This window comes from Suillus discolor (genome assembly GCF_016758755.1).
Source record: "Suillus discolor strain FC423 chromosome Unknown F5147scaffold_3, whole genome shotgun sequence".
Lineage (NCBI taxonomy): Eukaryota > Fungi > Basidiomycota > Agaricomycetes > Boletales > Suillaceae > Suillus > Suillus discolor.
This window is the reverse complement of record NW_024541250.1, coordinates 140,196-162,939: the sequence shown is the minus strand read 5'-3', so window position 1 is coordinate 162,939 and position 22,744 is coordinate 140,196. Positions and strand designations below refer to the sequence as shown.

Sequence of the window (22,744 nt, the reverse complement as noted above, 5' to 3'; positions counted from 1 at the left end):
AATCATGAGAAGGGATCAATATGACGACGACGAGTACGAAGAAGCCCTGGCAGGGTTTCGTTCCGTGATGGGACAGATACTCGGCACAGCTGAACCACTCCCTCTCAATTCCCTCGATATCATGCGGAGCTACTTTCCAGACGACAATAAGCATGACAGCATGGACATTATTAAACGCATGGGATCCCTTCTCAGCGGCACCACCAATTCGCGTATTCCCATCCAACCCCTTCACGCATCTTTCCACGACTTCCTGACAGATAAGTCATCCAGCGGAGAATTTTTCGTCGAGGTGTCCAACGTACAACGCGACCTTGCATTTGCATCGCTACGAGTGATGGAACACGATCTTCGCTTCAATATCTGTGATTTAAAGTTGTCGTACCTCCCCAATTCCAAAGACGCAGAGCTTCCTCAACGAGTCAAAACATCCATTCCCCCACATCTCTCCTATTCCTGTCGATACTGGGCTGAGCATGTTCAAACAACTGACTTTGACGATAAGCTCGCACAGGAAATGAGATCACTCTTCGACGACGAGCGACTGATGTTCTGGATTGAATCACTCGGACTTCTCAATGCGTTTAGCAGCGCAGTTACTATACTTCCATTCGTTGCCAAGTGGCTGAAAGTGAGCAAACGCCTACGAGGTATTGTCGGACGAACAACCCATAAATAAATACAGGGCCATTCTGGATACGACGATTTGCGGTCTAACATGATGGATGTACAAAGATTCATTCAAGTGTTTGGCGGTATGATCTTGCACAGCACGCCGCATCTGTATCTATCGGCGCTCCCATTCTCGCCCATCAACTCCACCATGGCTACCAAATTTACGCCAAGGTTTCTGAATAACCTTCGTCTGGCATCTGGTCGTGATTTGAACTGGGTGGTTGTCCAGATTGTAATTAATGGACACACTAGAGAAGTCATCTCAGTCTTGTTCTCACCGGATGGTACTCGCATCGTGTCTGGTTCAGAAGATAACACTGTGCGGGTGTGGGATGCTGCGACGGGACAGCCATTGGGTGAGCCCTTGGAGGGGCACACTGCCTCGGTTTTGTCAGTCTCATTCTCACTGGATGGTACGCGCATCGTGTCTGGTTCATTGGATAACACTGTGCGGGTGTGGGATGCAGCGATGGGACAGCCATTGTGTGAGCCCTTGGAAGGGCACACTAGAGGGGTTTTGTCAGTCTCGTTCTCACCGGATCGTACTCGCATCGTGTCTGGTTCATTGGATAACACTGTGCGGGTGTGGGATGCAGCCACAGGACAGCCATTGGGTGAGCCCTTGAAGGGGCACACTGCCCCGGTTCGCTCAGTCTCGTTCTCACTGGATGGTACTCGCATCGCGTCTGGTTCAGAAGATAACACTGTGCGGGTGTGGGATGCAGCAACCAGACAGTCATTGGGTGAGGCCTTGGAGGGGCACACTGAAGTAGTCAACTTAGTCTCGTTCTCGCCGGATGGTACTCGCATCGCATCTGGTTCATCGGATGGGACTGTGCGGGTGTGGGATGCAGCAACAGGACAGCTATTGGGTGTTACGACTGGGATATGTCGAGCTTTTACTTCTTTTTTATTTGAATTATTAAGTCTGAAGGGACTGAGATTCGGCGAGACAGACGTAGTTCTTCTCTCAAATGAGAGGTCAAAGGTTTCTGGCTAAGGCGAGTATCGGCGACTCCCTTAGAATAGTGGTTCTTAGATAGCAAGGTTGGAGACCTTGCTAAAGGACTTGGTTCCAGGTAAGACCCAGTAGATTAAAGTGCAGAATACATGTGGTACACTATGTGTCTATATAGCGAGTGTTCAAGCGGAGCTTGTAAATGTGTATCAAGATAGAAGACGGAATGTGTATCAAGATAGAAGGCGGACAGCCCGCTTGATAAGAGATAAGAGAGATAACGGCTATGCATGGTGACGGTTACTGGTATGGAAGGTGAGCTTGGCGATAATGTGCGTAAGAGTCTGGAAGGTAATCGGACGTTCAGTAACAGATGTAACAAAGGACCATTGTCTGGTAACGAAGGAAAAGTTAGGGGAATAAGTGTACCGTAACATTACCCCGTATTATGGTTGATGTCACCAACTTCGACGTCATCAGTTGTCCTGGTTTGCGTAGTAGATGGGGTCGGCGTCGGCATTGTGGAACTTGAGGTCCTCCGGCTGCACCAAGTACTCCCTATTGGCGCGCTCTAGGTCCTCCTCTTCTTTCCTATCCTTCTCTGCCTCCCACACGGCCAAAGCTTCATAAAAGCCTTCGTCAGTATAAGTCAATGGGAAGACTGGTTTGTTGGTGTCAAAGGGGCAGTAGATGGAGAAGTGCCCAGGTTTCGTGTCGCCACAGAAGCGACAGAAGTACAAGGGGCAGTTCTTGTGCTTGTGGCCGAGCTTCTTGCAGACTCGGCAGATGAAGTTGGCGTCGGCGATGGCGCCGACGATGCTTTTTAGTGAGGGAGTTCTGACAGTGATGGTGGTGGGTTCCTTGGTGAGGTCAATGACCTCGTGCTTCTTTCCTTTAGACGATTTGGCTTTGGTTATGCCGTGAACGATGGCTCCGTTGTGGAGCTTCCGTTTATAGATCTGGTTGGGCGATGGGACAGGTATCAGTTGAGCATTTCCTCCGATCGACGTTGGATCAGGTAGAACAGTGGGGGGAGTATGAGTAAGAGGAGGCAGCGGGCGGCCGACTTGGAAGGAGTTTCGATCAGCAACAGTCTGTATAATTTCCCTACAGATAGTGCTAAAACCAAGAGGGAATAGCTGGAGCGTAAGCGAGCGTATACGCCGCTGGATGTGGTTACAGGAAAGCCTAAGGGCATTGTTTTGTATCTGAGCAAATTCTTCCTCTAGGCATTGGGTGGTTCTTATGATGTGGATGTAGGTGGCGGCGATGCCGGCTGGGACTGCTGGTTGAGAGTTGAGATAATTCTCTATTTCAAGGGCATGGGCAATGGAGAGGATGGTGGTCTCGATGATGACGTCATCTTCAATGCTAACGACATTGTTGGCGAAGGGGGATTCACTGAGGGTGGAGGCGGTGGACTCAGTAGGAGAAGGGGTTTGCTGGGAAGACATGTTTGTTTGTTTGAGTGGAAGTGGGAACTGGTCGACTTAGTTCAACTTGTGTCTCTTCTTATAGATTGAGAGGAGGTTTTCGGCATTTTCCAGATTCTCCGCTGGAATCCATTCGTTGCTTCCGGAAGAGTATCCTTTCCAGGATACGAGATAGCGTCTTCGTTTACCCATGCCCTTGTGACTTAGGATGGCTTCAACTTCGTATTCTTCCGTTTGATTGACTATATCCGGGGGTGGTTCTTCATAGTTTGGTCCGTGGATTTCTGTCTTGTGATAGGAGGATAGCTCAGAAGCATGGAACGTGGGGTGGACCCTCCATTGTTCTGGAAGTTTCAAGGTAAACGTGATTGGCGATAAGACTGCGGTTATGGGAAATGGTCCATGTCATTTGGGCGCTAGCTTCCTGGATGGGAGGGTGGTCATGAGATTAGCTGCGGATAGCCAGACCTTATCTCCTATCTTCCATGGTAGGTACTTCTTTTTATGCGTTCTTTCTGCCATTCGTTGCATAGCGATATTGTGACATGAAATGGCTTCTTCTCGAATCTTCTGGAGGGCGCGAACTCTTTCTTCTACGGCAGGGGTGTCCGAGGATGATAGGACATGGGGGATGCCACGAGGTTCATACCCCATCATAAGGAAGAAGGGGGATGTGTTCCTTGCTTTGTGTCTGCGGTGGTTGTGTATGAATTCGGCGAGAGGTAGATGGTCTGACCATTCGTGGGGGTTACTCCTGCAGTATATTCGGAGGTACATTTCTATTTCCTGGTTGAGTTGTTCGGTTTGTCCATCAGTCTGCGGGTGGTATGCAGTGGAGGCAGCAATCTGATATCCGAGGAGGCGGGCTAGTTCTTTAGAAAACTTCGATATGAACTGGGGACCTCTGTCAGAGATCACTTTCTTGTGAAGTCCGAAGCGTTTAAACACGTTTTTGAGAAATAGTTTAGCCACCCCTTCAGAGGAGATGTTTTTGTTGCAAGGGGAAATAATCACCCCCTTCGTAAGGCCATGGTCTACCACGACCATGAGAGAATCAAAACCGTTGGAAACGGGCAGGTCGGTCACCAGGTCAACAGAGACCTGGGAGAAGGGCCGGGTGGCGGAGGAGGGAATGGGGACAAGGGGGGGGGGGGGGTGACGGGATGAGTGTCAGCCTTCATCTGCTGGCAGAGGGCGCATCCAGCGACATAGGAGTGGATAAAAGTGCCCATGGCGGGCCACCAATAATTGCGCTTGACGAGTTCTTCAGTTTTAAACTGACCGGGGTGGCCGGCGGTAGGATGGTCATGGTGCCGGAGTAAAACGGTCACACGCTGTGTGGGCGGGACATAGGTGTGGGATTTGTAGTACAGTATGCCGTCAGAGATTTTCCAGTCCGAAAGTGCTGATTTCATCGGAGGTAAACACAGCCCGTCCAGGGCATCGCTGGCGACGGAGAAGACGGGGTCATCCAAAGAGTTTGCGGCTAGGGTGGTGGAGAGTTCGTCGTCGAGTAACTGTATAAACATGGAGTCCGGGAGGAGCATGCAATTTTTGTTATCATGGTCACCCAGACCGTGATTGGGGCGTCGAGAGAGGGCATCAGGCGCTGCAAGCTTCATTCCGGGAACATGGTGCAGTTCTAAATCATAGTTGGACAGAGTGAGCTGCCAATGTGCTTGCCTTTGAGAAAGCTTCTGTGCTTTCGAGAAGTAGAGGAGGTTCAAATGGTCTGTAAAGACAACAACGGGATGAGGACTTCCTTCTAGATAGTGACGCCATTCTCAATCGAAGATCTCATAATTGCGTTCGGCGGGGTTGAAGGACTGGGAGATGTACTCGCAAGGGTGATAGACTCCGTTCTCATCCGTCTGTAACAGCACAGCTCCAGTTGCTACGAGGGAAGCGTCGGTGGCAAGGGCGAATTGGCGGGTAGGGTCCGGGTTGCGTAACACAGGCTTCGTAGTGAAGCGCTGTTTAAGCTGATCAAAGGAGTCCTGGGACTCAGGGGTCCAAGCGAAGGGTTGATCTTTCCAGGTGAGATTGATGAGTGGCCGGGCAATGTCGGAATAATGGGACACAAATGCTCTATAAAAATTGCAAAATCCGAGGAAAGAGTGAACATCTTTAACTGAGGTAGGGGTGGGCCAGTTCTTTATTCCGTCGACTTTGGCATGCTCCATACCTACTTCTCCCGGGCGAATGATCATTCCGAGATATTCCACTTCTTTCGCGTGGAAAGTACATTTTTCAGGCTTCACGAACAGCTGCTCATGGCGGAGAATCTCTAGTACTCTCTTGGTTCATATATGATGTTCGGGAAGGTCCGAGGAGAAGATGAGCAGGTCGTCCATATATATGACGAGCCATCCTTCGTTGATCTCAGTCTGAAACCGATTGTTCATATAGGATTGGAAGGTGGCAGGCGAGTTTGTTAATCCGAAGAACATTACCATGGGTTCGAACAGGCCTTCTTCAGTAGTGAAAGCTGCCTTCCACCTGTCGTCCGGATGGATCCTGATGTTATTATAGCCAGATCGTACATCAATCTTGGTGAAATATTGGGCTTTGTAGAGTCGTTCAATGAGAGTTTTAGGAAGGGGGAGCGGGTACTGGTTGCGCACGGTCCAGTCATTGAGGTATCGATAGTCTTGGCAGGGGCGCAACTCGCCGCTTTTCTTTCCTACAAAGAAAAATCCGCTGGCTTGCGGGGATTTTGATGGTACGATGAATCCCTTTTCGGTATTTTCTTTGATGAAAGTTTTCACGGCTTCTCTTTCCTTTCCTGATAGCGGGTAAATTTTGGAGGTTCGTGGTACAAATCCTGGTTTCAGATCAATATGGTGATCTATACCAGGTCGTTCTGGAGGTAGCTTATTGAGGCCGTCTTTTGCAAAGATATCAGTGTAGGTGTGGAGGTAGGAGGGGACGAGTTCCTCAAAACTCTTCTTCATCTTTTCCTGTTCTCCAGCGAGGGCGAATTCTTGAGCTTTGTTACTTGATTTTGCATAGCTCTGTTCTTGCTTCGAGGTACCATCTCTAGTAAGAGGAGTATCAAACGAGACTTCAGAGATTACCCTGACTTGGGAGCCATCAGGAGAGTATTCGATTAGGACTTCCTCATTACTGAGAGGGTAGAGAGAGGAATTGATGACTGGCGGTGCGTAGTTTTCCGACCATACGTCTTCTCTAGTGTCATAATCTGGCCCATCTTGATCAGGCACGAGGTGAGGAAGTTCTTCGTCGACTATTTCTTCGACAGAAGCTCTTGGGTGAGTTGGTTCTACGTGGGGTCTCTTTAGTATGGAGTTCTTCCACTCTCGGCACGACTCCTTTTGTACAGGAGTGATCCGAGGGAATAGTGGCGGGAGACCACGGTGTTTCCTAAGGCGGTCGATGCTTTTCTCGATGTCAAGCGATCGTTCATTTGGCGGGAGGGAAAGTTCTTTGCTCGTCCAGTTGATTGCTGGGTTTAATGCCTTCAACCATGGGTACCTGAGCAGAATCTTGTCTTTCTTTGCGAGTTTGGTTATGTTGAACTTTCCTATCATGGTTCGTTCATCAATTTTGACGATGAGGACACAATAGCAGGATATGAGTCCTCCTTTAGCGTCAGACCCATCCGCCGTAGTGACAAGGAAGGGTTTCAAGAGTTTATGGGTCTTGATCCCGTGTAGTTTGCAGAAGGCTTCACTAATGAAGGTTCCACTTGCTCCGGAGTCAACGACCATAGAGGTTTCGATGGTTTTCATACACTTGGTGGAGATAATGGCAGCAGGAATGCGAAGCTCCTTTTTATTTCCAAGTGATTGTACAAGCCGTATAGGGACAGAAGGTACTGACATCGATGCAGTCTTCTGTTTTAAAAATCCATCTCCATGAAGCGTCGGTTTACTTCTTCCTCTTCATCGCTGCTTTCTGCTTTCTCAACCTTTCTGCAGATAGACATCTTCTGTTTCTTGTCCTCCCTAGGATGAAACATGGTGTTGTTGGCACGGTGTCCCGTTTGATGGCAATTGAAGCATCGCCCTTCTTTCATATGCCTCTTCACTTCTGACTCCGAGAGTCAGTCTACCTCCATAGCATCGCTTCTGTGAGGGGTGAAGTGGCGATCTCCATATTTCTTTTTCTTCTGTGTCGGGTTCTCCCGTCGTTGGATTGCTTTCAACCTTTGAAATGCATTGTCTAGGTTAATGCAGGTAGCGACAACGGTTTCAAAGTCGTCAAGACTTTCTCCGGTACGATAGAGGTTGTTCTGAAGTCCTATATCAAGACCTTCGCGGAAGAATTCCACCTTGGTGACGTTCTCCGTTATCCCAGCTTTGTGAGCCAGGAGGCAATAATCGGAAATGTAGGTCATGAGATCTCCTTTCATTTCCAGGGTGCAGATTTTGGCCATAGCTGTTCCAGCTGGGTCTATGGCTCCAAAGGCTTCTTTGAAGGCTACCTTGAAGTCTTCCCAGGTGCTGTATGCAATGATATGTCCGGCAGTGTTCTTTCTCCTTGAGTTCTGAGCGGCTTCCATGAAGTCCTCCTTCCAAGCGGCTGCATTGCCCTTGGTCATAAACGAGAGTGCGAAGATTACTTTCTTCTTATCGGTGTCGTAGATTTTATCGTTGATATCGAGATATGCAGTACAGTTCAGCATGAACCTGTGCGACTCATCGCGGTCCCCATCGAATTCAGGGGGAGACCCGATCTTGATCTCTACTTCTTTAGTAGTAGTAGTCATGGCGTTTAGCGGCGGTATAGGCGGTAATGTGCCTAGGTTCAAAGCTCCGATCAAAGGAGTTAACGAAGTCGTGATGTCAGGGGACGTCGCAGATGGCGGCGTCTGTGGTGGGACTTTAATCTTTTGTTATGACTGGGATATGTCGAGCTGTCTAAGTCTGAAGGGACTGAGATTCGGCGAGACAGACGTAGTTCTTCTCTCGAATGAGAGGTCAAAGGTTTCTGGCTAAGGCGAGTATCGGCGACTCCCTTAGAATAGTGGTTCTTAGATAGCAAGGTTGGAGACCTTGCTAAAGGACTTGGTTCCAGGTAAGACCCAGTAGATTAAAGTGCAGAATACATGTGGTACACTATGTGTCTATATAGCGAGTGTTCAAGCGGAGCTTGTAAATGTGTATCAAGATAGAAGACGGAATGTGTATCAAGATAGAAGGCGGACAGCCCGCTTGATAAGAGATAAGAGAGATAACGGCTATGCATGGTGACGGTTACTGGTATGGAAGGTGAGCTTGGCGATAATGTGCGTAAGAGTCTGGAAGGTAATCGGACGTTCAGTAACAGATGTAACAAAGGACCATTGTCTGGTAACGAAGGAAAAGTTAGGGGAATAAGTGTACCGTAACATTGGGTGAGCCCTTGAAGGGGCACACTGGAGTGGTTTTTTCAGTCTCATTCTCACCGGATGGTACTCGCATCGCGTCTGGTTCATCGGATGGGACTATGTGGGTGTGGGATGCAGCAACAGGACAGCCATTGGGTGAGCCCTTGAAGGGGCACACTGGAGCGGTTTTGTCAGTCTCGTTCTCACCAGATGGTACTTGCATCGTGTCTGGTTCATCGGATAACACTGTGCGGGTGTGGGATGCAGCAACAGGACAGCCATTGGGTGAGCCAATGAAGGAGCACACTGGATATGTTTGCTCAGTCTCGTTCTCACCGGATGGTACTCGCATCGCATCTGGTTCATGGGATAATACTGTGCGGGTGTGGGATGCAGCCACGGGACAGCCATTGGGTGAGCCCTTGGAGGGGCACACTGCCCTGGTTTACTCAATCTCGTTCTCACCGGATGGTACTCGCATCGCGTCTGGTTCAGATGATAACACTGTGCGGGTGTGGGATAGAGTGAACGTGCAACCATCCTCATCCCCCCGGTCCAGAGACTCAGATCCCTCCGCATTTTCGCTGCATCGAAACACCTCATCTCCCACCCAAGAAAGCCACATCATTCCACCCAACACTTGTAACGCTCGCCTGATTTTCTTCTCTTCCAACCTGGAATATGCTCTGCCCAACCCCGCTGACTTGCTCGAAACCGCCTCACATCATGATTCTCATTCAACCCCTTTCTTGCTGCAGCCTAATGGATGGATAATGGGACCCAATCATCAGCTCCTTTTCTGGGTACCTCCATTGTCCCGATATCCATTTTATTCTCCTGGTACTGCAATTGTAATCCCGAGAGGAGGCGTTGAGCTTGATTTGAGCCATATGGCACATGGGATGCGCTGGTCGAGTTGCCGAGATGCGTGAGTTCTTAGCATTTGCCATCCATCCTTGTAGTCGCTAACATCAATCCTGGTAGCTCCGCGTAATGACGATTTTATAGTTGCAATATTCAGTGTACCACTCAATTCTTTGATTCCTTGTCAGTGTTATACCTAGCATCGAGCTTGAATTTACAGTTGTCCGGCTGTCAGAAGCCATCAATATTTCAGTTGTCAACTATACCAGATATCTAAAACCAATCGAGTCCCAAATTTCTTATTGATATCTTCATATCCTGTTTATTCCTCTCAATCTCCAAATACCTCAAATATAAATACATACTACCAAATATACCTATAACACTCCAAGTGCAGGGATGCAGACGGCATAGGAACAAGGGTATGTCGTGCTTCAGTTCGACGGTCATACATACCTATACGAAAAGCGTAGTCGTGAATAGTCAGCGAGAGCACGAAATCTATGACAACGTCACTGACGATCCAACAACATTGCCTGTCTGGAGACTGGCCCAGTGCGTTCATTAGAGTAGTAGCAACGGCGCGCTTCGCAGGTTCTCTGAAGAAAGGGTTGCTGATCCAACCTAAGAGCACCAAGTATCCAGCGGTAACTCGAGCCGCATCAGGAACCTGTATGTTTCTGAGTACAAGAGTGACGACTCACGACCGGCGATACCACTCACAGTGAAGTATAGCGCGCAGCCTTGTCCATCGTAAAGATTGACATCATGAATGCAAGGGCGCCGAGTGCATTGGAGACAATAAAGCATTTGTAACGCCTCTGCTTCTTGTCAGAGTACCTGATCTCCGCGAGATGCGTTACAGTCGTGTTATATCCCAGTTTCGCGCACGGCGTCGGGAAGTAGGCGAAGAAACACTGCCCTACTACGGCCGCAACCACGCCTCCCAGTCAGATATCGGATCCCGCAGTCCTTTCATGGTCGTCTGCTTCCCAAGCTTGTCAGCCTTACCATAGCCATCTTCTACATGGCGAGATATAAGAATTGTGCTTTCCTCTGGGGTGAACCACCTGGTGTTATGCGGGAAATCAGGAAGTATGAACATCGCGCAAACCACGACCAAGATGGTGATACCGCCTTCAACGTAAAATAACCATCTACAAATCATTCAGTTATAGAAACGATCGTCACCTGCCTCCATGCAGCTTGACCAATTTTGTCCTGCATGCCGCGGAGTATAGCGGATGCAAACAGGGATCCGAATGCAAAGTTGAGAAAACTTCCACAAGAAACGAGAGCTAGTCTCAAGGCGACATCGTCTCGCTTGTGCCGTTTAGATACGAGAAATACAATTCCGGGAAGAAGGGAGCTTCGGAAAAGCCAAGAAAGAAGCAGGCGATGACAATCCCAGTATCGCTTGGGTCAAACTATCAGAGACTGGATCTGAACGATGCAAGACAGGGAAACGTACTTCGTTGTGATTCTTGAGCACGATTAGCAACATCTTCATGAACGGTCAGTGTCGACAAACCTGACAATACTGATATTGTAAACGTACAGCACGGGATGATGACAGAAGGCCTCTCCAGCCAGTGCAGGAACATGTTCCTCAAGAAAAGTCACGTTCAGCTGTTTCTCAATCAAAGACAAAACTCACCCTGGCATTTGCATGATAATGTATCCAACAAATAGGATGGACAAAGTTGTGGCGTATTGTTCCCCACGCAGGTGCAGGTCTTTCTCAAAACCTTGTAACCGAACGTTGCTGTAGGCGTCATTAGATTCATACGAGTACAACGGTACTATTTGACACACCTAATATTAGTTCTGTCAATCTAGGATACACAGCAAGTGTCAGAATAGAGTTCGCAAATACCCTAACCCACCGGATTCAAGGTATATAAGATCAGTATTATGGACATACGTAAATCAAGCTTCCTCAGTAATCCCTCTCAGGTCATTACGAGCATGACAGGGGACAATAGTGAGTAAGTCGCTGATAACGTTACGCTGTTGGATCACAGAGAGTGGGTATCGTCAAGGGTGGGAAAACTAACATGCAGGCTTGGATATATTCTTGGGAAAATACTGCGAATTGATTACAGCTGAAAGCTCTGGATCGTCTGCAAACGTTCTGAATCAATATTGACCGTACCACCGAGGATCACGAGGGAAAATCAGGCTGCTCCACCAGGATCTAGTCTACCTAGCGATGCACCGGATCAGCGACTCTGCTGATTGGTTTGGCCAAATAGTGGATCAAAGTGGATGATACAGTGTGAATGACAGAACTTCGCAACGAGAACGTAGCCATCATCCGGCAGAAGCCCCGGGCCAGGGCCAGCAGATATACACATCGGAATATGTAACCTATAGAAGTATCAAAACAAATACACCCTGAAAGTAGTTGATGGGACTGACACCGACCTAGATCCATTTAGTTTGATAGCGACCTGCAAGTTGCTGTAGAATCTTAGTCGAGACTCATCTGAACTACTGGCAGATGTGCAACCATCGCTGTATCTCTTCTCTATAGCACGAGCCTAGGAAAGAGGTTATGGCGGAATAATGCATTAACTCTGCCGGTAAAAAAGGTTTAGTCACGGTAATGTGCCAATGATGCTCCTGAGTACGAATCGTAGTGTATCACGAGTGCTAACCATCAGACACACCGGCCAAGCTTGCTTATGGGACATAAACTGGTGGCAGCAAGCAACCCTTTACGATAAAAAAGCAGTGAATTGCAAGGATGATTTTACATGTATAGATAATACGGTACCAGTTGAACGTTGAATAGCGAAGGAGATGCTGTGATGAAGCACTGCGCCGGGTATTATGCGGGAATAGTGGAATGTGACAATTTTTGGGGCCGAAGTAGTATATATGGTTGTAGGAAGCCGAAGACTCAGAAGAAGTTATCATTACGAGGCACGGCATTATATATGCATCAATACCGTGTAGTAGTAGCCGCAGCCCGCTGGTCGATTGATAGTCAGTCTGTTGATCCGACCCGTATTAGTTCCCACGCAATGTTTAAGCTTCAACATGTGCTGGTTTTAGTAACTCGCATGTCCCGTTTAGCTCAGTTGGTAGAGCGCGTCACTAGTAATGACGAGGTCAGTCGTTCAAGTCGGCTAATGGGAAGTCTTTGTTTTGTTTCTCATAAGTATAGGACTTCAACATCTATCATAGTGCCACAAAACCTGGTGATCCGAATTCAAGCTGTCTGGATTCCTAGTATCCTGGTAGCTAGCCTCGTGGCTGACCTACACGCACAGTTGTAGTATATAGTTCAGGGTGTCAGGTAAGCGTGATGCACTGCTTAGTAGTACTGCCCCTGCAGTACTACTTCCTTGTTAGGCTTCCACTGTGACTTCAAGTTTCTGTACTTGATTTTATATGATTATACGTAAAACACTGGCAGTCGGTCAAGGATGCATCTGCCTATTTCGGCGACACAAGCGCTGGATGGTGTATATGTAGCGCCAACATCACCGTTATGCTCCACCAAAACCGCTATTCTTTGACCCATATTTCTTGGAAATGTTGCTACTCTCAATTGATCCCAGTGGTTGGCTGGACAACGATACACATCATGTTGCCACCTATGTTTTAGGTTCGTGAAGAGCAGGCCCGATGCTGTTTGACACTATTTATGACTGGTTTTGCAGTGGCGTCCTCGACTGCAATGCTCTATGATTGGGGTAAGCAACACAGTACAAGTTGTCTAGGCGATTGTTGACGTCCCGGTATCATTTAGCACTGACATTCCAACAAGAGGTAGGTTGATGAGTTGATGCCATTACCAGAACAGTCATCTCACTACATACAATGATTCATAGGTTGAACTGATCTGGGTGAGTAGAACTCTTATCGCATATTGACGCCAAAACGAGACAGCTAATTCGAGGCAGAAGCAACGCTGGTCTTTCATGACCTTTCTATATGTCATCGTATGTAGCCAATATCGTGCGCTGTGGTGCACTTGCCAAGTTATACATACTGACTGGAGAATATTCTAGGTGCGCTACGTTGGAATACTATACTCTATGTATGTTCGCAAGGCCAACAAGTTGGCACTGTACTAATAAGTCATCTCTCACTATCAGCAACAACCTACTGCGTATGTCTCCTTACTCTGTTGCCATTCCTTCTGACCAACAGTAAGCAGCGAGTCTCCCAGGAATTTCGATGACAGATGTGGTAATTATCTCGTGCCAGCGTCTGCCTGCCATGCCTGTCCAACTGACTACACTTTTACTTAGGGGTGAGTGAAATGCCTGTTTTAGGGATTCTATATAACATCTGAAATAGCTGTAAGTTTGACCAAAGTATTAAGCTTCGAGACTCTTCAGTAACTATGTTTTCCAGGTACCCTATTTTTCCTGGTACAAGCAGGGACATATTTCCTCATAAATACCATACTCGGCAGTGAGTCACTGCGTACTCCGCTGATATTCGACTGAAATATCTTGCAAGTCATCATGATTGCCCGATTATATGCCATGTATCAGGGATCAAAAAAAATCCTCGTCTTTCTCATTGTAGTCTTTCCAACTATCACAGCCGCCTGTGGAGTGCTGTTTGCATTAGCAATCCGCAGTTTGCCTTGGGGTATGCTTCGATTATCATGAAAGACCTTGAATCATCAAGCTGATAGGATAAATTTCAGATGACCTCGTCCTCTCCGGCACCAATCAATGTGTTTACGAGGTTCAGAGAAGCCAACAACTTGAACTTCTATTGGCCGGGGTTTGGATACTCCGCCTTGTGTGGGAGGGCATTGTACTCTGTCTTGCAGTCTGGATCGCTGTCAAACATTACCGTGAAATTCCGTGGCTACGTCCAAGATGGTCTAAAGGTTGTTTCACGGTGTTAATACAAAGTCATGTGCTTTACTTTGCAAGGTGAACTCCTAACCTTAACGCGATTGATCTTCTTTCGCTGAAGTTCCACGTGTGCTAGCTTTGCTGCTGTTTCTTGTTTCAGCCTTGGTTGTCTGTCTCCTAACATAATAGTAGGTGTGCCAATCCCTGACCGACATCTTGCGTCTGACCACTATTTTGTCTATAGGACTCATATTCTGTGGGAGCTCAAATTTATTATGCCATACTTCAAATCGCCATATTCGTGCAATTATTCGTGCTGGGACCACGTCTCATCCTTAGCGTTCGAAAATATAATGCCAAGCTCATTCATAGCATCGACCTAGAAACTTGTACTATGAGTTCCATTGATTTCCAGGACTCCGAGTCGGAGCGCGCATGCATGTCGACTAGCACTATTAGTGTGTAGCACGAAAATGGACCGAATATTTGGATACTCTGCTCGTGGACTCGTTAATGGTGCTAGTTTGGTACCAAAGTTGGAAGTGATAGTGTATGTGGCCAATACTCGATGTGTACCATCGGGCATCGCCCCAACGGACAATAAACAAATACTCAATGTACTGTATCACTACTGGAATTAGCTATCTACTCGTATTCGCATTATGCTTTCGTGCGAATGACTCTAAAAGTCTCAACATGTTTTTTGGATAGTATACTGTCCACCCCGAATCAGCGTGATTTTGAGAGGGTTGAAGTCGACGACGAGCTTCATATCCTTATTCGGTCCAGAAACAACCTTGGCTTTTTTCCCGTCAATCGTCCCAAAAAACATCATCACTCAACAAAGGAGCACCCACTGAGCAGCTTCGTTATATCGTTTCCTCAGTCCGTCTCCTTCGTCCATTCGCACGCACACAATGCCCTCCTCGTGTATAATAATACCAAGCACGAATTTGACGTTGGGATAGATGGACGAGTGAATGCTCATGGCGAACCCTGGTCGATGAGGGCTAACTGTTTCCATTGAGTATGGGGAACGCCATGATGATGGGAGCGTGCTGCGAGGGCGTGTCCTCAAACCGGAATGGGAGCATATTTTGAAGTCGGAATATTTGAAAGCGAGAGTTGTTGGGAGGAGCTTCTTTCTTCTCAAAGATAATCAGTGTTGATGCCACGAAATCGAGAGATTGCGAGACAAACACTCAGTGGCTCCATCTCGCGTGTCATGGGACACGTAAATTTGACGAAACCTTCCAGTCAGCCGTTCTCATGCGCGACCAGCCATTTTCGCTCCTTGAAACCACACAAACGGATCTGTCTCGGCATGAATCGACATTTCTTGCTGCCTGTGAAACCGTGGTCGGTACCTTTAGTACTCCCGCCGAAGTGATACACCTAGCGGTTGGTGTGCAAATTACAAGCGTTATTGGGACACGAGGTCCTAGTGACTATTGTCGACCTTGTTGTGGATTCAACAATGCTCACTAGCACCGCGCACCACTCAGTCGAAACACTCTACAAAGACGTTTGCGGGGATGAAGCAATGAATTCCAAACGAGCCGCCCGAGCGGTCCAGCCATTGGCTTGTGAGATGGACATGCCTTAGACCAGCGCATAGTGTCCGTGAATATTAGCATACGATTAATTTCGTGCGTCCTCCCACCTAGTTGATTAAAGCATTCTTGACACAATCTGACGACTTCGCATGTAGCATCCACTCAAGGATTAAGTCTTGTGAGGGTTAGGAGCCAAAAATGACTGGTTTAGGAGCACTGCTGAGGTTGAGGATGTGTTTGAAGACTACAAGTGTTGACGTTGCGTACCGTAAGGGTTAAATACGAGTCCCGTTTAGCGATGCTTAGCGTGTGTTTGGCTCCCTTATGCAAACTACAACGACATTTGAGAATTCAGCATCCCTTTCATACTGTATTCTTGCCGTAACGGCGATGGTAGCGTGGAGGCGAACAGCCTCAAGAAGTGTCCTGGGCATCTATTGAAATAAGACAGGTCAACACATAAAACGCACAATACACGCACCACTGTAGAAAGACACCCCACTCACCTCCCAAAATTCACTTCGACCGTATTACTCAACACCATCCGCCTCCAGTGAAATGTCAGATTTCCTTCCAATCACTACACCCCTGCGAGAGTTCAAAGGTCATGAAGAGGGCATAGTGGCAGTCGCAGTATTCCCCGATAAACGACGGATGGTTATGGGCTCAGAGAGTAGAACATACGCTGAGGGAAAAACAAATGCGAAAGCACCGCTACTCATACTATATGGAGTTGTTTGTAAGCGTGTGGCCGAGCGAAGGTGAATGAGTCAAGTACTGTATAGTACCAGGAAGCAAGAAGTAGCAAGATAGGTAATGAAGACACCTAACGTCCAAGTAGCAAGATAAGTAATGAACTTTGAAGACACCTAACGTTTTGGCATCCAATAAATTACTCACCAAAATTTCAACCCACCTCAAAGGGCTTAGGGACTACTTCACTGGACTTTTCTCTCGATGACACCGTGCTGGTCACTGGTTCATATGATGGAATCACGAAGTTGTGGAACACCAGCACGTGGGAGCAACAAGGAGACTCAATTGAATGTGATAGTGATGTCAACGGCGTATGGTATTCGCCTGGAGGACTTTTTGCCATTGCAACAAAAGACGATGTCCAAATTTATAATGCAGGAACGAGAAAACGCGTCGCATCCTTTGGAGTTCACACTGGAAACATTTTACCGCAGTTCTCGATTCCAGCGCTCTCTTATGGAGTTCACCTATCCATTTCATGTATGAGGACTTGGTAGTGGTGCGTGAACACACATCCGAAATCTTTTTCATAAACGAGTCCCTTGTCCAGCTCTTCGGCTGGGATCTCAAATCGTTGCAGCTCACTGAACACCAGAAACAGTGCCAAGCTTTCCTTTCCGCAGTCAAAATCAACTCAAATCACACGAATATATGATGGACAACGTTCACGAAACAATAAAGGCCAGCTGCCTTGACTGGTCCACTGGCAAGTCTTCAGTGATGTCATCCGATGTTATAATCATCGCCCCCATTTCACTCAGCTTTCAAGGAAGAATGCAGCACCATCTTTCTTACCAACGGAGATACTGCCCTCGCTGCAGGCGACTATGACAGGGCTATTGACCTCTACTCGTCAGCGATCAACTTGAATTCTGCATCTGATGCCGTCTTTGTAAAGCGCAGCAAGGCAAGGCTGGGAAAAATGCTATGGAAGGAAGCACTTCTTGATGCGCAGAAGGTGCGATAGCATTTGTCGTTTTCAACCTATACTTATTGTAGTGACACATAGGTCACCGAACTCAACCCTTCGTCTTATCTCGGATACAGTTTGAAGCACGCAGCGCTTCATGGTGCACAACGCTACGATGAAGCGGTACAGGCATACCAAGATATGCTCTCAAAATTGAATGCTCCTGATAATGAGACACAAAGTAAGCTTCAGAGAACTCGTGCGTCTACATGCTTTGACTGTTTCGGTAGAATTACGCCAGCAGTATCTCAGTCCATGGGACTCTGGACCGTGCTATTTGAAAAGTCATCGATGCTCAACTTGACAATGCTCCTTTGCGTGTACTCGACACCACCACTGGTCTCTTATGTGATCGAGAGATGCAGATATGCACCTTCAAAACGAGCACAGAGTACAAGGAACTTGTATCGTCAACAATCATGCATCGAGATATCCAAATGAAGCGCATCGAAGAAGTGGCGATGTCATATTTCCGATATGTCATGCTATCACACAGGTGGGAAGACGGGGAGCCGCTGCTGCAGGATATCCAGGGCAAAGTCATCTATGAGTTGGATCCAGTTGGCGACATTAAGAAGTTGCAGTCCTTTTGCAAAACTACTCGTGATTTGGGGTATCACTGGGCATGGAGCGATACATGTTGTATTGACAAGAACATCGATGTTAAGCTCCAAGCATCGTTGAAGTCCATGTTTGCCTGGTATCACCACTCCGCGCTTACAGTCGTATACTTCTACCTTCGTCAAAACCTGGCGCACTGGCAAGGAGTGCTTGGAACACCCGCGGATGGACAGTTCAAGAATTCCTCGTTTCCAAAGTCATTATCTTCTATCAAAAGGATTGGACTCTTTATCTCGATGATCGCACTCCCAACCACAAGGATTCCGTCGCGATCATGCAGGAGTTGGAGGATGTGACGGGGATAGATCGACGAGCCGTCGTGGCCTTCCGTCCCGGGATGAGAGACGCCCGAGAGAAACTTCAGTGGGCGTCGACATGTATCACCACGCTGCAAGAAGACATCGCATACTCGTTATTCGGCGTCTTTGGCATCCGCCTGCATGTTGATTATACCGAGAAGAAGCAGAACGCGCTCGGGCGACTCCTGCAGGAAATCATAGCTCAGTCGGGCGATATTACTGCCCTGGACTGGGTTGGAAAGTCATCGGAGTTCAATAGCTGTCTACCAGCCGACATCACTTTATACGAAGCTCCACCACGCAAGCTGTCATCTCCATCCGAAGAAGAGATTCAGTCATCGGTCTCTTCGCTGCGAGGTGTTGTGGATCTACAGCCGGCTTCGCAATTATATCAAATACTTGATTACATGACACTGCAGACGATACGCAGAGCGTGGACAATTGGTCCGTACCCGAATCTCCGTTGTGCAATTCACCCGTTGCACAAACTGGGTCGATTTATTCGGATTTGGACTCGCGAGCATTGCGGTTGATTGTTTGCCTTGGACAGCCGTTTAGTGCATTTTTACTAGCGCGACAGCGCAACGGAGAATTCAAGAGGATCGCATCCGAACATGATATCATTGCACGGGTCAAAGACATGGCTTCCATTAGCTACTTGATGGACATGAGGACACTAGAGGTACTGTAGCTGTATGCATGGATCCTTTCCACAATCTCACACGTGTTCCGGGAGAGTGTTTATCATCACGCTACATCTCAAGATTGATACCCCGAGTGAACTAGTCCTTCAAATCCAGCTGCAATTACGACTGATGAGATCGAGCATGGTACGAATGACAAGTATGAATTTACACTCTGATCGTCGAATGTGTTTTTGTGATGCACCGCATTTGTGCCGCCAAACTAACACTAAATATTGAACTAGGCATTTATTTTTTTCTTTCAAATCCCAACATATACAGTGTATATAATTCTGCCGGTTCTTGGCATCCTGACTAGAAGCAGATAACCTTACTGCCAGTTCCGTGGAGGACTTGAGCTCGACTCAGAAATGGCCAAAACCTTATTTTAGTGGCTTAAACCTTAAATCATCGGTAGATATTGTGCTTACATGAGTCCGAGTCAGCCTTTCTTTTGCGCGACCTTTTCTCATTCTTTTGCTCGTCGACATCACACAAACTGATCTATCTCAGCATGAATTTACATTTCTTTCAGCCTGTGAAACCGCAGTCGGTACCTTTAGTACTCCTGACGATGTGATATACCTAGCGGCTGGCCTGTAGTTTTCCGGGGTCTGGGGCCCGAGCGTTGGGATATCAGGTACTGGCGATTATCGTTGACCTTCCTCAAGTCACCATGGAAAGTCGTCGGTAGTCACTAGCATCGTATAGCGCTCAGTCGAGGCACTCTACAAGAACTTTTGCGGGGATGGCACAATGAATTTCAAACGAGCTACCGAGCGGTCCAGTCGTTGGCTTGTGATGTGGACATGCCTTTGGACCAGCGCATAGTGTTCCGAAGTGCATAGTGGTATACGATCGATTCCGTGCGTGCTCCCACCTAGTTGATCAAAGCATTCTTGACACAATTCGATGACATCGCATCCAGCATCCGGCCATGGCCACGCGCAGCCTGTTTCAGAGGACTTTGATATTCCAGACTTTGAGACTATACTACACGATATGTACACTCAATTTCGGCTTTAACGTTCAACGTGTAGTGCTCGATCATCTGCCTGAAACGCCAACGCCAAGCGTGCGAAATCGTTTCAGAACACAAGCTCAAGTGGAGTACACACCTGAGCCAAAGTGAGGCATCGAAGAGGTTGGAGTGAAGTGTGCACATGGCGACGACGCGAATCGAGCGTTTCGTACTGATCCGTTTTCGACACGGCACCAACTTTCAAATCTCATCGATGGGGAGGCGTGCTTGGATGAGCCAACATCGCGAGGTAGTTTGGAGTTTGCTCGGGTGCGTCTGAAGGAGCCTGCTCTGCTTCCAACGCTATCTTTTGGATCAACAGAGACCGGCACAAACCCATCCACCTTCCAAAACCGCTTTCTCGGTTCCAAAGCATGACTCGGAGAAGTAGCGTTCTGGATACCGATAACACCGTGAAAAGAGCACGCCGAAACCATGGTGCTTCAAGAACAGGAGCATAGTAAGGAGATAACAGAGCGATCGCATGTAGGTGCAATCGGGGCTTAGGTGGAGCACGTGCATGGGGTTGATTGCAGATTTCTTTGCTGCTACCTGGTGACCTCGCAACTGCCAGTCATTCATAACGTTGTGCTTACGCATGCAAATCTAGCAGAACGGTTGAACGTTCAACATAGAGCACTGCTCTAATGAACGTAAATGGATACAAAAAACTAGCTAACTAATGTGCAATGTGTCCTCCTCGCACCTTGGTCTCACGATACCATAGCACATTAGGTTCGTATAACTCTCACACAAAATCTACCAATGTGACCCGCCAAGTAGTCTTTCGACATCTCGGATCCTGCGTAAAGCGGCTTTGTATGCTTCTGATACAAAGTCTTCCCGAAAGCTCATCCCAATCCTGCACTATTCGAGTGCTCGCAGATGGAGCCGAGGTCTGAGTTTCCTGTAAGTCAATAAGTACACGGTCTTCACGATGAACATTTTCTGGGACTGCGCTCGTCTCGATAATCATTTGCCAAGGAGATGTCGCCCCTTTCTGGTTGTGCAGGGAAGAACGCCAGAATATTCGTTGGGCTGAGAACAAGCACGGCCACTGTGAGTTCTGTGGACGTGCGGGATGAAACTGCAATGGAGAGTGAGTCACTCCCCCGATGCGGTAGTGCAGAGCAAAGCTTACATTGTACTTCTCGATGGCGTAGGTGTTGGGTTCTGAGGCATCGAGGTGAGGTCGTATGAATCGAATCTGGCCTTCGTACAAAGATACTATAGCTCCTTCATGAAACAATTTGACGAAGCGTCCAAAGGTCACAGCAGCAGGGCGAAGCTGCCAGAATGGCGTAAGCAACGGTGGTAGGTTTGCGTCGACGCTGTTGGGTACATTGGAGGGAATGTTGTATGCAGCCATCAATCGCGTGCTGACAAGCAAGATGCACGGAACCCGACCGGACAGGCGCAAGTCGTACCGTATCTGTACATAATCATCGGTATTCTCCAACTATAATATTTTCATCTTTGCACTTACGCGGAGTTTGCCGTCGTGTCCCTTTGGACAGTCAATTTCAACAGTCATATCCTTTCGAAAACCGTCATAATTATCGTTTAGCTGCATGATACGAAGGAAATGCCTCCTGTCGGCAGTAATCCAGCCATAAACGATATAGTCTCCTGATGCTGCATAGTTCCGCACAAATACATTTGTGCGAAAAATGAGAGGTATCGTGATTGAGGGTATCTTTGTATTTAAATGCACAATTCCGAAGGCATTAGATCTAGTTGGAGTTCGTGAATATGGGAAATTAGGACCCGAAGGATACACCGCACCCGTCATTACACTTGGTTCGTAGTAGTATGAGATTGTCACCACGAGATGATTTATACGGACCGTCTTGGTCAAGGAAGGGGAGCCAGCACATCTCGCTCTGAAAGGTCGTGGATACAGCAGGGAATACAGCTCCCGTGCTTGGTTTCATTAAGCATAAGTTGGAGTGTCGAGAAGGGTTGAGATTTCGACAATGGAAAAGCAACACTAGCCATGTCCCACCCGGAAGAAATTTGAGACCTTGAAACACACCAGGGAAATCCAGCGGAAACGTGTAAAGACGCTTAGGGACGATGCTAGGCTGTGTCCATAGGTGGTCCAGTCGGGCAGCGGTTTTCAGCTGGTGACGAATATCTTCCGCGGTGCATGAACGCAGATGGGGGTAACACTGGTCAAGAAAACGATGCTGAAAGAGGACGTCGCGCCAAACATGTCGTAATGAAGCAAATTCGTGTAATGTTCGACATGTCTATGAATGAAGTATAAAAGGGGGGTTCAGGAAAGAGTAGTAATATGTCGCAGACTCACACTTCCAAGTCTCACGATGTCCAGGACGGAAAGATACCTCATAATCACGAGCCATACGTCGACCACGAACTTGGAAGGGCTGTGGACACCATGTTGGCCATGTTGGCTGGCTGGTACTACAAACATGGGTATCTGAATCAGCGTTGGTGAGTAAAGAACTCGAAATTGTGGAACACATGGTCCTGCTGGTCATTTTCAGGCTTATGCATTACCTGAGCAGTGGGTAGTTGGCGATCACGACATATGGCGTCACAGGTCTCGATTCTTACTTTATTACATAATAATTGTGTATGTTTGCTCTAGCGCTGCCAGTGAACGTTTAATTTAAACACTTACTCAGTGCAACTTCACTAAATTACTACACAGTGCTGCTCTTGCCAGTGTTCTTTCATGAGAGATCGACGCACTAGTTTACACGTCAGTGAGTCTCAGACGT

At 47.7% G+C, this 22,744-nt stretch overlaps 6 protein-coding genes and 1 non-coding gene across 7 annotated transcripts; 4 read left to right on the top strand and 3 right to left on the bottom strand.

Moving 5' to 3' along the window:
- Positions 1 to 8,691: 8,691 nt before the first annotated feature.
- On the top strand, positions 8,692 to 9,392 carry F5147DRAFT_767452 (WD40-repeat-containing domain protein; the record flags this gene model as incomplete). Its single annotated transcript, XM_041440894.1, has 2 exons — positions 8,692 to 9,326; positions 9,383 to 9,392. 2 exons carry the CDS (start codon positions 8,692 to 8,694, stop codon positions 9,390 to 9,392), a joined length of 645 nt encoding a protein of 214 aa, XP_041298801.1.
- A 247-nt stretch (positions 9,393 to 9,639) lies between these two features.
- F5147DRAFT_742181 (major facilitator superfamily domain-containing protein) lies at positions 9,640 to 11,184 on the bottom strand (the record flags this gene model as incomplete). The annotated part of the gene is made up of 10 exons (XM_041439536.1): positions 9,640 to 9,694; positions 9,811 to 9,942; positions 9,986 to 10,205; positions 10,274 to 10,419; positions 10,458 to 10,565; positions 10,613 to 10,678; positions 10,734 to 10,745; positions 10,799 to 10,870; positions 10,920 to 11,064; positions 11,145 to 11,184. The coding sequence occupies 10 exons, from the start codon at positions 11,182 to 11,184 to the stop codon at positions 9,640 to 9,642; spliced, it is 996 nt and encodes a 331-aa protein (XP_041298800.1).
- A 1,149-nt stretch (positions 11,185 to 12,333) lies between these two features.
- On the top strand, positions 12,334 to 12,406 carry F5147DRAFT_t11. Its single transcript has one exon. It is a non-coding gene; the product is annotated as a tRNA-Thr (tRNA).
- A 224-nt stretch (positions 12,407 to 12,630) lies between these two features.
- F5147DRAFT_832553 (uncharacterized protein) lies at positions 12,631 to 14,280 on the top strand (the record flags this gene model as incomplete). Its single annotated transcript, XM_041443818.1, has 12 exons — positions 12,631 to 12,878; positions 12,934 to 12,966; positions 13,023 to 13,042; positions 13,105 to 13,119; positions 13,177 to 13,215; positions 13,285 to 13,313; positions 13,372 to 13,385; positions 13,434 to 13,469; positions 13,634 to 13,693; positions 13,742 to 13,876; positions 13,935 to 14,169; positions 14,228 to 14,280. Coding segments are annotated over exons 1-12 (741 nt in total), but the record flags the coding sequence as incomplete, so codon positions are not given.
- A 649-nt stretch (positions 14,281 to 14,929) lies between these two features.
- Positions 14,930 to 15,214, bottom strand: F5147DRAFT_565122 (uncharacterized protein; the record flags this gene model as incomplete). The annotated part of the gene is made up of 1 exon (XM_041430743.1): positions 14,930 to 15,214. A coding segment is annotated over one exon (285 nt), but the record flags the coding sequence as incomplete, so codon positions are not given.
- A 2,111-nt stretch (positions 15,215 to 17,325) lies between these two features.
- F5147DRAFT_800738 (uncharacterized protein) lies at positions 17,326 to 19,196 on the top strand (the record flags this gene model as incomplete). Its single annotated transcript, XM_041443272.1, has 5 exons — positions 17,326 to 17,361; positions 17,413 to 17,554; positions 17,659 to 18,073; positions 18,097 to 18,650; positions 18,713 to 19,196. 5 exons carry the CDS (start codon positions 17,326 to 17,328, stop codon positions 18,982 to 18,984), a joined length of 1,419 nt encoding a protein of 472 aa, XP_041298797.1. The 3' UTR covers positions 18,985 to 19,196.
- A 1,393-nt stretch (positions 19,197 to 20,589) lies between these two features.
- On the bottom strand, positions 20,590 to 22,537 carry F5147DRAFT_183121 (uncharacterized protein). The gene is made up of 5 exons (XM_041428446.1): positions 22,309 to 22,537; positions 21,783 to 22,249; positions 21,484 to 21,730; positions 21,139 to 21,429; positions 20,590 to 21,084 (listed from the first exon to the last, which is right to left on the bottom strand). Exons 1-5 carry the CDS (start codon positions 22,432 to 22,434, stop codon positions 20,746 to 20,748), a joined length of 1,470 nt encoding a protein of 489 aa, XP_041298796.1. The 5' UTR covers positions 22,435 to 22,537; the 3' UTR covers positions 20,590 to 20,745.
- Between the last annotated feature and the right edge of the window lie 207 nt (positions 22,538 to 22,744).